The 12356-nt window shown below is 53.6% G+C and overlaps 1 protein-coding gene across 2 annotated transcripts in view; it reads left to right on the top strand.

Moving 5' to 3' along the window:
* Positions 1 to 12061, top strand: part of PAX7 (paired box 7) — a 102038-nt gene extending 89977 nt beyond the window's left edge. Inside the window, exons 8-9 of one of the 2 annotated variants that reach the window (XM_007459253.1) lie at positions 4459 to 4705; positions 11831 to 12061. In XM_007459253.1, the coding sequence (XP_007459315.1) occupies positions 4459 to 4705; positions 11831 to 11946 (363 nt within the window). In that variant the 3' untranslated portion in view covers positions 11947 to 12061. The remainder of the gene's footprint in view (positions 1 to 4458; positions 4706 to 11830) is intronic. The other variant, XM_007459254.1, reaches the window with a different exon arrangement.
* The last annotated feature ends 295 nt before the right edge of the window (positions 12062 to 12356 follow it).

Below are 12356 nucleotides of genomic sequence, written 5' to 3'. Positions count from 1 at the left end.
CTCTCTCTCTCTCTCTCTCTCTCTCTCTCTCTCTCTCTCTCTCTCTCTCTCTCTCTCTCTCTCGTGCTCTCCAACACAGCTTGCTGTGGGGAAGGAGCACAGCTAGGGGTCAGGGAGACACGGGTTCAAATCCCAGCTCTGCCACTTACTGGTGGTGTGATCTCAGGCACTCCTTTTCACGTTCCTGTGCTTAGATTTCCCCATCTGCAGAATGGGGGTAATAGCCCATTTGCTGGAGAAGTCATTCAGTGCTCCCCTCTCTCACCCCTCTTTATTTATTTATTTACTTTTTGCGGTACGCGGGCCTCTCACTGCTGTGGCCTCTCCCATCGTGGAGCACAGGCTCCGGACACGCAGGCTCAGCGGCCATGGCTCACAGGCCCAGCCGCTCCGCGGCAGGTGGGATCTTCCCGGACCGGGGCATGAACCCGTGTCCCCTGCATCGGCAGGCGGGCTCTCAACCACTGCGCCACCAGGGAAGCCCCCACCTCTCTTTAGATGGGCCCAATCCCGTCGGCTTGGAAGTGGTCATGCCTTGAGACAGGGGTTGGATGCAAGGGAAGCCCTTTGATCCCCAGGCCTCCAGGCACTCTGGAAGAGAGCAGGCAGATGCTGCACATCCCCCATTCACACCTACCCCAGATGTGGATTTGATTTGATGTCCCAGGGCAAATCCCGTTGAACAAATTCCATTACAGGGAGAGCTCCCTGGGCCTGAGCTGATTCTGAGCTGTCTCTTAATGACCCAGGGTCCAAGCCCCCCAAGCCACTGGGCACCACATGAGCTCCTTCTGACAAAGCATTCCAGGAAGTCTTGCAGCTCCGAGGATCTTCAGTCTTATCGTTGACCTTCTTGCTACGTCTCAAACCTGCTAGGCGTGTTCCAACCTCAGGGCCTTTGCACTTGCTGACTCTTCTGCCTGGAAAACTCTCTGCTCTGTCTTCCCTTGGCTGGTTCTTTTTGGTCTTGCTGAATCTCACCTCTCTGGGGAGGTCTTGCCTGACTACTCCACATACTCTATTTTTCTTCCATAGCATTTATCAGTATCATAAATTATATTATTTGTTCATTTATTTGTTGTCAGCCTCCTTCACTCGACTGGCAGCTCCAGGAGGTCGTGGAGCTGCTACTATTCATTACTGTATCTCAGTGCCTGGCTTAGTGTCTGGCACATATTAGGTGCTCAATAAATATTTGCTAAGTGAATATGCATGAATTCAATAGGATTTTCTGAGCTTATAGTATGTAGCAGGTACAATGTAGGCACTGAGGCTGCAATGATGGATGAAACAGTTCCATCCTGCCCTCAAAGAGCTCACAGTCCAGCCCTATCTCTAGCCTGGCACATAGTAGCAGTCTGTGAAACGTTTGATCAATGAATAAGTGAATGAATGAAGGATGTCTTCAGGAAACACTATATGGTTTGGGATAGCTGGGCCATAAAGTGCAAGGTAGGAATGGGTGGGAGGAGTTGGGACAGGCAGGTAGAGGTCCAGTCACAAGAAGACTTTGCCCTGTTTATCTGGGAGGTATGAGGAGCCACGGATAATTCAAGCCATGTCGTCAGATTTGGTGGCAGTTGTCTATAGGGCTCTGCCTTGCAGGATGAGTACTGGGCCTATGCACAGCTCCCAGCCCATCCCCCAAAGCACCCATCTCCTCTCCCTAACCACACCTGCTTTGTCCCCTCCATCCCATCCTTTCTGGGGGTGGCATCTGGGTGCTGTGCAGGAGGTAAGGATTAAACTGGGGTTTCACCAGAGCTGACAAACCTCACAAGAGTCTCCCAGCCCCACAATTGTCGTTTTGAAGGAAGAGAAATGGGGGCCTGTGTGTTTTCCCCAAGCCTCTAAGTTTATTCCTGGGGCCCAGGCCTCCTTGAAGGGAAGAGCAGGGTTAGTGTTTATATGGGGTAGGGAATGAGATGATGGTGATTTTCTTAATTTAGATGGAAGGTGAGGTCTAGAATGGGAACCTGACAGGCAACCTGGAAGAGAATCGGGTCTCCTAACCCCAGGGCAATGTGAGATTCCTGAGTACCGTGTCCACCCCCCGCCAGGCCCACCAAACACACACACCAGCAGATTCCTCAGACCCAGGACCCCATCTCAACAGTCAGAGAGCAACAAACCCAGCTCAGCGGTGTCAGACGTCCTCACACACCACCCCCTTCACCGGGTCCCTCTCACCAGCACCCCTGGGTGGACCCTGCCATGAGAGAGGCCTCTAAAGTATGTTCAACAAAGAGTGAGTTTGGGAGAACTCAGCTCCCTAAAAACACCCAAACTAGTCCAGGTGTCTCCTTCTCCCAGACCCATCCCCGTGTGTCTTTGCCATCTCACTGGGTTGACACCCCATGAAGTCCCACCTAAACCCCCCCAGCTGCGGTGGAGACAAAGTCCAGCCCCAGCGGGCCTGGTGCCCTTGACTTTGGTTCTGGGAGAGGGTGGAGAAAGAAAGGACAGAGGAGGGGTGACCCCCAGGGCTGAGGGGAACGTTCTGGGTACATTGTGGGAAGAGTCAGGGGGAGGCTGTGCTCATGGCATTCCGGAGGAACCAGGCCCCCCAGGGGTGAGGAACCCCACTGCACATCCCCACCAGCAGCTGCCAGGGAACAAACATCTGGGGTGAGAACCCCTACCGTGGTTAAAACCCATCTTGGAGAGTGAGACTTGCCATTATCAGGGGAGTGGGGTCAGGCCTGGACTGCTCCCTGGCAGACCTGCTGTGAGATCTGGGGAAGCCACAGCCCTTCGCAGGCCTCAGTTTCTCCATCCGAGAAATGGGCCTTATGGCTCCACCCCACACCTCTCTGCAGGGCTCTGCACCAGGACAGCCACACGAGTCTGTTGCTAAGAGGAGGGAAAGGTAAGGAGAAGGGGAAGAGGAGGATTAGAGGATCTGGGGCTGCTGATACCTGACCACTTTCCACACACAGAGCCTGTCTCAACCTCCCAGCCACACTCTAAGGATGGGGGCGGTCACAGGGGGGACCCCTGGCGGCTGCACAGCCAGTAGGTGGAGGAGCTCAGTGTCTGCCCCTGGCCTGAGGATTCCACATCCATGCCCTCCACCCTGCCCATGCCTCATGCCTGTGGCAGGGATGGGTCAAAAATGGGAAGGTGAAATTTTTCACAAGGTGTCTAGTTGGCAAAAAGATCATTGCTCCAATGCCCGAAGCCTGCTTTCTCCCCAGGGGGGTGTGTGGGGACATCAGAGAGCACACCATGTGCCCAGCATGGATTGCAGCATGGCCCTTCAGCTCCGTGCTGAGCAGATTATCAGCAAGACTGACCACCCCGGCCCTGGGGCCTCCCTCCCCATAAAGGGTGGCATTACCAGGAGGCCATCAGGATCCTGGGCCCTGCAGGTCAGGTCCACAAGGGCTGCCTCTTTATCCCCCTCCCCCTCATCTCTCCTGGATTGACCAGGACACCCCACCTGCACCTCCCCCCGCCTGCACCTGCTGCCTGCACCACCTTTCCCACTCTCTCTCCAGTAGCTGGGCCACCGGGATGCCTGGGTGCCCTCCTCTGGGCTCCCACAGCCCCCTCTGCTGCCTCTACCATGCCCCTCATCACTCCATATTCTGATGATCTGTTGCTAGTTGCCACCCCCACCAGACCCAGAGACTCCTCCGGTCAAGGTCAGGGACCATGGCTGTTCGTCCTCTGAAGTCCCAGGGCCTGGCCTGAGGCCTAGAGCCATAGTCATCATCAATGCATGTTTGTTGAATGAATAAGTGAACACACCAATGAACCAACACCAGGTTTTTAAGCTGAGTTTCTAGAGACAAGCCTCACCCTGTGAGCTGGGGTTGCCAGCACTGATGGTGAGTTCCTGTTTGCTAAACCAGGCCAAGCAGGAAGGGGGTGATGGTCACAGACATCCGGGAGCTGCCAGAATCAATGCTATTTGAAAGCATTGGCCATGTAGGGGCAGAAGCTCAAAGTCAAGAGCATAGTAGGCCTAGCACAGGATGGGGGAGTAAAGCTGGACAGATCCAGAGTCTTTAACCTTTGTGTTGGAAGATGGGGGCATCCCAGTCTGATGGGAGAGACATAATTAGCTGGTTCGTTCATTCATTCATTCGGTCAGTCATTTATGCATGTATGCATTCATTCATTCAGCAGACAGAAATAAGATGCCCCTCAGAGCCAGGCCTAGGAATAGAGAGGGGAACTATGCCTGCCCTGCCCCCAAAAGCTCTCAGTGGAGGGAGGCTCCATGGGCCAGGACTTGACCAGAGAAACCGCTAACCATCTTACCCACAAAGGCAAGCAAGCCAGGTAAATGGAGGATCTCAAGGCTGCAGGGACCTCAAGGGAGCAACTCCAGCAAAGGCCTGTCCAAGGCCAGCCTGGCATCTCCCCTGCTCACCCTTGCGTCTGCCAGGTCCTTCCTCCGAGCCCCCCACGCCTGCCGTGGCGCCAGCACTGACAGTCTCTCCCCCGCAGGTGATGAGCATTCTGAGCAACCCCAGTGCAGTGCCACCGCAGCCCCAGGCCGACTTCTCCATCTCTCCGCTGCACGGCGGCCTGGACTCTGCCACCTCCATCTCGGCCAGCTGCAGCCAGCGGGCTGACTCCATCAAGCCGGGAGACAGCCTGCCCACCTCCCAGTCCTACTGCCCGCCCACCTACAGCACCCCCGGCTACAGCGTGGACCCCGTGGCTGGCTACCAGTATGGCCAGTATGGCCAGAGTGAGTGCCTGGCGCCCTGGGCGTCCCCCTCCCTCTCCCTGCCCCGCCCGCCTCCAAGGACCTCCCACTTATTTGTAGAGAACAGCAAGGTGGTGCTGGGGTGCTGGTGCCCATTTCATAGGTGAGGAAATTGAGCTCCAAGAAGGCCGAACGGCTGTCCTAAGATGATGCTGAGACACTACTACTGTCTTAGAGCCGCGCTGCCCCATAGGAACATAATATGAACCACCAGTGTCATTAAATTCCCTAGTAGCCACATTTTACAAGTGGAATGATTTTTACTAACATTTTTTATGTAACCCAGTATATCCAAGAGGTGATCATTTCGATGTATAATCCGTACAAAATTAGTAATAAGGTTTTTTTTACATTCTTTTTTTCATACACTGTCTTTGAAATCCAGCCTATTTTCATTCAGATGCTGTTTTCATTGGAAATACTTGATCTGCATTTAAGTTGCATCAAATTTACAACTGAGGAAATAGATTTACACACCCAAGTTGTTCCAAATATACGGAAAAGTTTCCAACCACTAACTTAAAGCGAATTTCAGTTTTTAAATTTAAGTTGGATACAATGAAATCAAAAGGTAACATTCAGTTCCCTGGTTGCCCCAGGCACTTTCAAGTGCTCCGAGAGCCACGTGTGTGTGCTGGTGGCGCGGCATGTCAGACAATGCCGCCTGAGAGATCCTGCCCATTTCTCCCCGCCCCACCCCTGCTATAGGGCAAAGCAGTATCTTGAGTTGTCTCCCCTGCCCCCATCCTCAGCCTTGGTTTCCCCAAACCGTGAGCTGGTCTCAGGCGCCCATCCCAGCTGCCACACCCTTGGCACCTGGCCTGGGGTTAGAGACGGCAGACCCTCAGACCAAAGGCTGCAAAAGGCAGGCTGGGCCACAGCCTCCAGCTGGATGGGGATGGACGGACAGACGGACGGACGGGGCAGCAGCAGGGCCGGTCAAGACAACCTGGGGAGCCGAGGTCACAGGCTGCCCCTCCTGCCCCGCCCCCGGCAAACGCGTCACCTGCTGGTGTCAAACCAATCAGAAGGGCATGTGACAAGAGGGTGTGACCTTCCAGCCCCAGGGCTTCTCTGTGCTTCTCTGCCCTCAGTGTAGCCCTGACCCAGCCCCACTGACCTCTGCTTCCTAAGCCCACACCCACCCACCCCTCCTAACGCAGCCTTGGCCTCCACGGCTAAATGAGGGCCAGCTGTGCCGGCCTCCGCCTCCCAGCCGTGTTCGCAGCCCCTTACCTGTATATGTGCGTGTTCACATACGTGTATCTGGGCGAGTGCGAATACATGCGTCATGGATACTTTACACTTTGTGTGTGTGTGTGTGTGTGTGTGTGTGTGTGTGTGTGTTTCGGCATGCACGTGTAAGTGCACACATCTTGCGTATAGGTGAGTATGTTTATATGTATATATGTGAATGTGTGAGTGGCACATGTGGGTATATATGTATATGACACACGTGTGTGAGTATAAATGAGCATATCGTATGCACGTGTTTGCATGTGGGTTTGTATGTGAACACTCCTGCACACATTTGGTCATGTGAGTATATGTGGCTACAACACATATGCACATGTGTTGAAGTGTGTACATGGTGGCTCAGTGTCTATGTAGGTGCCTGTGTTTGACCTACGTCACTATGTGGAATGCATAACAAATATGTGTGCATGTGTGTAGGGGTGTGTGTAAGTGTACAAATGTGTGTGGCAGTATGTACATGTGTGTTCAGCATGTACATACGCTGGAGTGTGTAAGTGTGTGTATTGGGGAGTATGTGTGTGTGCAGAGTGTACATACGGGTGTGGGTCTGCTTGAGTGTGTGCATAGGTGTGGCTGTGTGTACTGGTGTCCAGTTGTGCATCTGGGTGTGAACACGTGATGCTGTGTGTATAACTGTGTCTGTGTGAATGTGTGTGCATGGGGTCATAGAACACACGTGTGCGTGTATATCTGAGAGCAGGGTGCCTACATGTGCACAGGAATGTTTCCAGAGGGGCCAGGGTGACCCCCTGCCCCAGCCCGTGTTCCTGGGCACGGAGCAGGACACACATGCTCTTGATAAAGAGTTTAGAGCAGCTCCAGTGGCGGCGGCGGCTGCAGCCCTGGCCTGGGGCAGGCGTTAGTCACACCCGGAGCCCTGTGCCCCACTCCAGGGGCGCCTGCCCAACTCGGAAATAAAATTAACCCCAAAGTCAGCATGGGGGCCGCAAAGGAGGGGGGATCAAAAGGAAAAGGGCCCAGGAGGCGAGAAAGGAGTTTTGTTCCCCTTTGCTGGGGAAAAGCTGGCCAGTGATTTCCTCCCCTGTCCCCACTCACCCTCCCACTCATCCCCCATCCTCCCTCATCCCTCCCCCCTCCGGCTCCCCCTCCTCCCACTCACTCCCCCTCTAGCTCCACCCTTGCTCCCCTGGCTCCTCCAGGGTCACTCAGAGCGCCTCCTGGGCCACCTCCTCCTGCCCTCCCAACTGGGACCCCATACCCCTCCACCCACCCCACAAAGGCTCCAGGGGCAGGCTGGGAGGGGCCTGAGGGAGAGTCTGCCCCTCCACCACCACGGTGTGGGCAAGTCATCTGCCTCTCTGAGCCTCAGTTTTGCCATCTGTGAAATGGGGGCCCAGGGATTAGACTTCATTGTCTTGATGTTTTCCCCTGGTACCATCCCCTTCACCTTTGACATCCTGGGACAGCCCAGGGACACACGGTGTTCCCACTGACCACTGCCCCATGTTCATGGGTGGCCGTACCCACCTATGACTGGGCTCCCACAGCTCATGTGCGAGGGCCTCATGTTCCAAGCCGTGCTGTGTATGCCCAGGGCCACCCGTCGTCTTCTCACATCCGTCCCGTGCATGAGGTTAGCCCACTGGGCACTGGGTGAAATGCATGTTCCTCATTTCGTGTAATCCTCAAAAATCCCAGGTTATTTGCCCTCAGGTTACAAATGCAAAAGCTATGGCTCAGAGAGACTAGGAACTTTCCCCAAGGTCACACAGAAAGTGAATGATGGACTCCAGGTCATCTAACTTCAAACCTAGCTCTCTTTGGGCCAAACCACAAACCTGTATAAGATCCTGAGTAATGATGCACACCTTGACCCACCTGGGTGTGGATTCATGTGCACAGCTTCACATGCACCTATGCATGGACAGAGATTTATTTCTCTGTGGGTATTCACTAATGTGTGTCTATACATGGCTTCAAGGTAGACCTATACAAGATGTATGTGTATAAAGAAAGGAGAAATGATGGTTTCTTGAGCATCTACTATGGGTCTGGCATTCCATCCTGACGGCCACCCTGTGCAGGGTGCAGGATTATTCCCATTGGGCAAATGAGGAAATGGGATCCCAGAGAGATTGGCTGCCTGAGATCACCCGGTGGTACATATCGAGGTGCACACTGCCACACCTTTAGCCACGGAAAGCATCACTTTCAGGTGTGCCTGGAGTCACGTGGGCCAAACTCTTAAGCAGCAGAATCTACCTCCTCTTCCCAGGCCTCTCATCTTCCCAGGGACACCTTCACACCTTCCTTTCCTGCTCCCTGCCATCGTCCATCCATCCGTCTCTCCCCGTCCCTAAAGGGGGTGGGGGCAGGGGGGCAGGGACGGGGCACATGGTAGATTAATACGGCCCTGGTGTTCCCAGAGGCCAGGCCGTACTAATGATGGGGCTGATAGAACGCAGAAGTGTGAAAAGAATTTTAATAGATCTGACAAGTCTAATAAGAATTTGTGTCTAGAAGGGTCCTCCTCTGGGGCCGCAGGCTGACGAGACGCTGACGGCTAAGATTTGTTTACTGGTTGGCATCGCTGCCACCTCTCTTGCCAACTCCCGATTAATCTAATTTGAGACATTTAGAGCCCAGGCTCAGGCGCGAGGCAAAAGAGGGGAGACGCAGAGAGACAGAAGGACAGGAAGGGCCACTGACAGAGGCCATAATGAGAAATGTCACAGCCCTGCCCCTCGCCGGACCCCGGCCTGACCCCAGGGAGAGGCAGACTCTGCGGGATGATGGGTGCCCTTGACGTAGGCTGGGTCGTAGGTAAATTTTGGCTTGGTGTTTCCTCGCTCATCTTGACAGCAAGCACCTACTGTGCGCAGGGCCGTGGCTGGTGACAGGGAGAGGCTAAAGAGGAAGAGACAGAGTGGCCAGAGGCAAAAGCAGGATAGATTCAGGCTCCTCCAGCTCACATGCCGTGTGCGTGCCTCTGGGCCAGCCATCTTTTGGAGCCTTGGTTTCCATGTTTGTAAAATGGGAAGAACCGTATCTAAAGCTTGGGACTGTTGAAAGAATCAGATGAGATTTTGTCTGCCTATTACCTAGTGGTCCCCATCCATCATTGTTATTCAAAGCCAGGCCTTTCTGCCCCACCTGCAGGAAGAGCTGTGCCCTTAGACAAGTCACTTACATTTCCTGAAGCAGAAAATGGGGCCACTGCAGGCTTTGGGGTGTAGAGTTCCATACACTCCGAAGTGCTGTTCACGAACAAGGGTGATGCTATAGGAGGCTGCTGGGTGGGGTTGGTGGGGGGTGATTAGCAGCTGGCATCAGACTGCCTGCATTTGAATTGATTCCATAATTTAGGAGCCCTGGGATCTTTCAAGTTATGCAGTCTCTCAGGGCAGGGCCTCAGTTTTGTCATATGCAAAATGGGGATGATAATAATACCAGCCGCACAGAGTTGTTGTGAGAACTTTAGATGAGGTGATGCACATAAAGTGCTTGAAACAGGACTGGCAGAGAGCCAGCTCTGGGGAAGCCTTAGCTTCCCCTCTTCCCCTTCCTATTATCACTCTGACAGTGAGGCCTTCTCGTGGGCAGGACCTGGAGCCCAGATGAAACTGGCTCCAAGTAGCTGAGATGGTGTGGCCACAGCTGCCGGGTCCCCCTGAGGGCAGAGATGGGAGATTTTCCCACCCTCACCCAGAGTAAGGGCCAGATCCAAGGCAGGCCACCACCACTCTGTCCTACCTGCTGGGAACCTGGAGGCTGAATGACCTCAGAGGCAGCACCCAAGGGGCCCAGTTCAGTCCCTAGAGCCTGGGAAGCTGAGGGGCACAGGGTCCACACACTCCAGAAAGACCCCAGGGCTCTTGCACATCCTTTAGGAATCTAGGAGGCCATGCCCTGAGCACTCTGTGCCTGGCATCTTAAAGCCCATTATCTCATTTGATTCTCATAACAGCCCTTGAGGAGTCTGGAATTTGTTCTCCCCATTTTACAGACAAGGAAACAGGGCTGGAGAGGCAAAGTGATTTGCCCAAAGCCACGTGAGCAGGAGGTAACTGGGCCTCTGAATTGCCCCATTCACTGTTCCTTTCCTTCTTGCCACCATCAAAGGGCATGTCTGCTTACTAAGCCCCAATCCCAGGAGCCCACATCTATCCAACTCACTATGTGCCAGGCACAGTGCTAGCTAACCACTTTATGTACATTTTCTCATTTAATCCCAATTACCCTTCAGCCTAGGTGCTATTATTATCTTCCAAGGAAACTGAGGCTTGGAAAGGTGAGTTGGTATGCCCCAAATCACACACTGAGAGTTGACAGGAGCGGAGTTTGCATCTAGGTCATTTGAGCCCCTAGGCAATACAGCCTCCTGGAGCTCAATTATTTTTTAGAATTTTTTGTTTTTTTTGGCCATGCCGGGTGGCATGCGGGGTCTTAGTTCCCCAGCCAGGGATTGAACCTGAGCCCCCTGCAGTGGAAGCGTGGAGTCTTAACCACTGGACCGCCAGGGAAGTCCCACTGGAGCTCAATTATTGATACAGCCCATTTCACCTCCCCAGTTGCACTCCAGCCATGCCCATCACCTCCTGGCTCTACCCACCCATCCTAGGCAGGAGCCCCCAACTTTGGGGAGACGTGTAGAGTGTTACAGGGCCCCCTCAGTGGGCAAGTGACAGAGAGGGTGTTGGGCCAGGCCTCGTGATTCCTACCATAGTCCCCTCTCCATCTTCCTCTCGCCTCTGGGTCCGAGGGGTCCAGGGGGTTGGATTGATCACAGCCACAGATTCTGGTTTGGGAGGTTGCATCTCTGTGCCTTTCAAGAGGCCTTGGTCACATGCCAGTCAAGTCATTTGGTCAGGGATGACTTCTGCTGCAGCCCCAGGCAGGCACAATTAGGACAGTCAAGACAGAGCACACATAGACATACCTGCACACACACACGCACTCATCTGAACACATGGACCTAGCTTACGTAGAGCTCACCTGTGCAGTTACCTGTACATGCACAGGTGTTCCCACTGCTTTTCTACACATGTAGGTGCACACCACTCACCCACATCGGTGCACACGTACAGGTACAAGTATTGTTCGTGCCCATTACTACATCCCAGAGATTCTCGTTTCCACAGTTCACCACACGCAAGCACACACCCTCAGACTTTCATCCTCCTCCTCTGGGTGACCGGAAATGACAAGGCTGAAGGTCTCAACTCCCTGCATTACAGGCTCCTAGCTCCTCCTTCTGTGTGGAGCCCTCAGCTCCCCGGCAAAATCTCCTTTGATTTTTGAGTATGAGGTCTTGCTTTGCCTCATCCATGAGCTGGGCTTAGGGTCCAAAAAAGGCAGAAGGACCTTGCCCTCATTACTACCTGGATGCCGTGGGACTCACTGGATGTCCCCCAGAGCAGGGATAGGTGGAGACATGTTGGAAAGAGGAATTAATTCTTCATTAAACAGTGTGATACCCTGTGTACTTCCCTACAGAATCCACGAAAGAGCTGTGGGTAAATCATGTGTTAAGCAAATATGTGCTGAATGAGTGGAGAGGAAGTGAGAGAAAGAGCTTCATGAAGAAATGGATGGGTGGATGTATGGATGAACAGATGGAGAGGCAAGGAGTGGATGGACAAACTGATGAATGGATAAATGGATGGACAATGCATAGATGGATAAATATATGATTGGATGGATGGATGGAAGAAGAGATGGATAGATGGACAGAAGGATGGATGGATAAATTAATGAAGGAATAAATGGATGGATAGACGGATGGATAGATGGATATATGGATGGATGGGTGAACGGATGTGGGGCAGATTGAATAATAGGCAAAAAGAACCTCAATTTCTAGGAGTTTATCTTTTTTTTTTTTTCCAGCTGCTGTTGATTACCTGGCCAAAAACGTGAGCCTCTCCACACAGCGTCGCATGAAGCTCGGGGAGCATTCGGCTGTGCTGGGACTCCTGCCTGTGGAAACTGGCCAGGCCTACTAGGGCCCCTGGGGCGACTTGCCCCAGCCCAAGTCCCAGCCTAACCCTTACTGATCCCTGAGCCTCCCAGCCTCAGTCCCTTCATCACCCTGGGGTCCCAGGAGGCCAGGAAAGGAGCCCATTCCCTTCTCATGGCCAGCGCTCTGGAGACGAACAGCCCATCCACCATTTGCCTGTGATTAGGGACCTGGAGTGACCCCCTTGGAGTCTACCCCCTCACTGACCCCCCAGGAGGGTCTCTGGTCAGCCTGCAGTCTTCCCCCAGCCAAATCCAAATCCTGTCATGGCCTCTGTGCCATTTCAGACACAGAGATCACAGCTCACCCTGAATAGAGTACCTTGAGCGCCCAAAGGAGGATGGTGTCTGGGATGACGTCCTGGAGCCCTCTGGACCCAACTCCAGTTGGTCCCCT

Source organism: Lipotes vexillifer, unplaced genomic scaffold (assembly GCF_000442215.2).
Source record: "Lipotes vexillifer unplaced genomic scaffold, Lipotes_vexillifer_v1.1 scaffold496, whole genome shotgun sequence".
NCBI lineage: Eukaryota > Metazoa > Chordata > Mammalia > Artiodactyla > Lipotidae > Lipotes > Lipotes vexillifer.
Note: the sequence above shows the minus strand (reverse complement) of the source record. Positions and strands in the feature narration are given on the sequence as shown.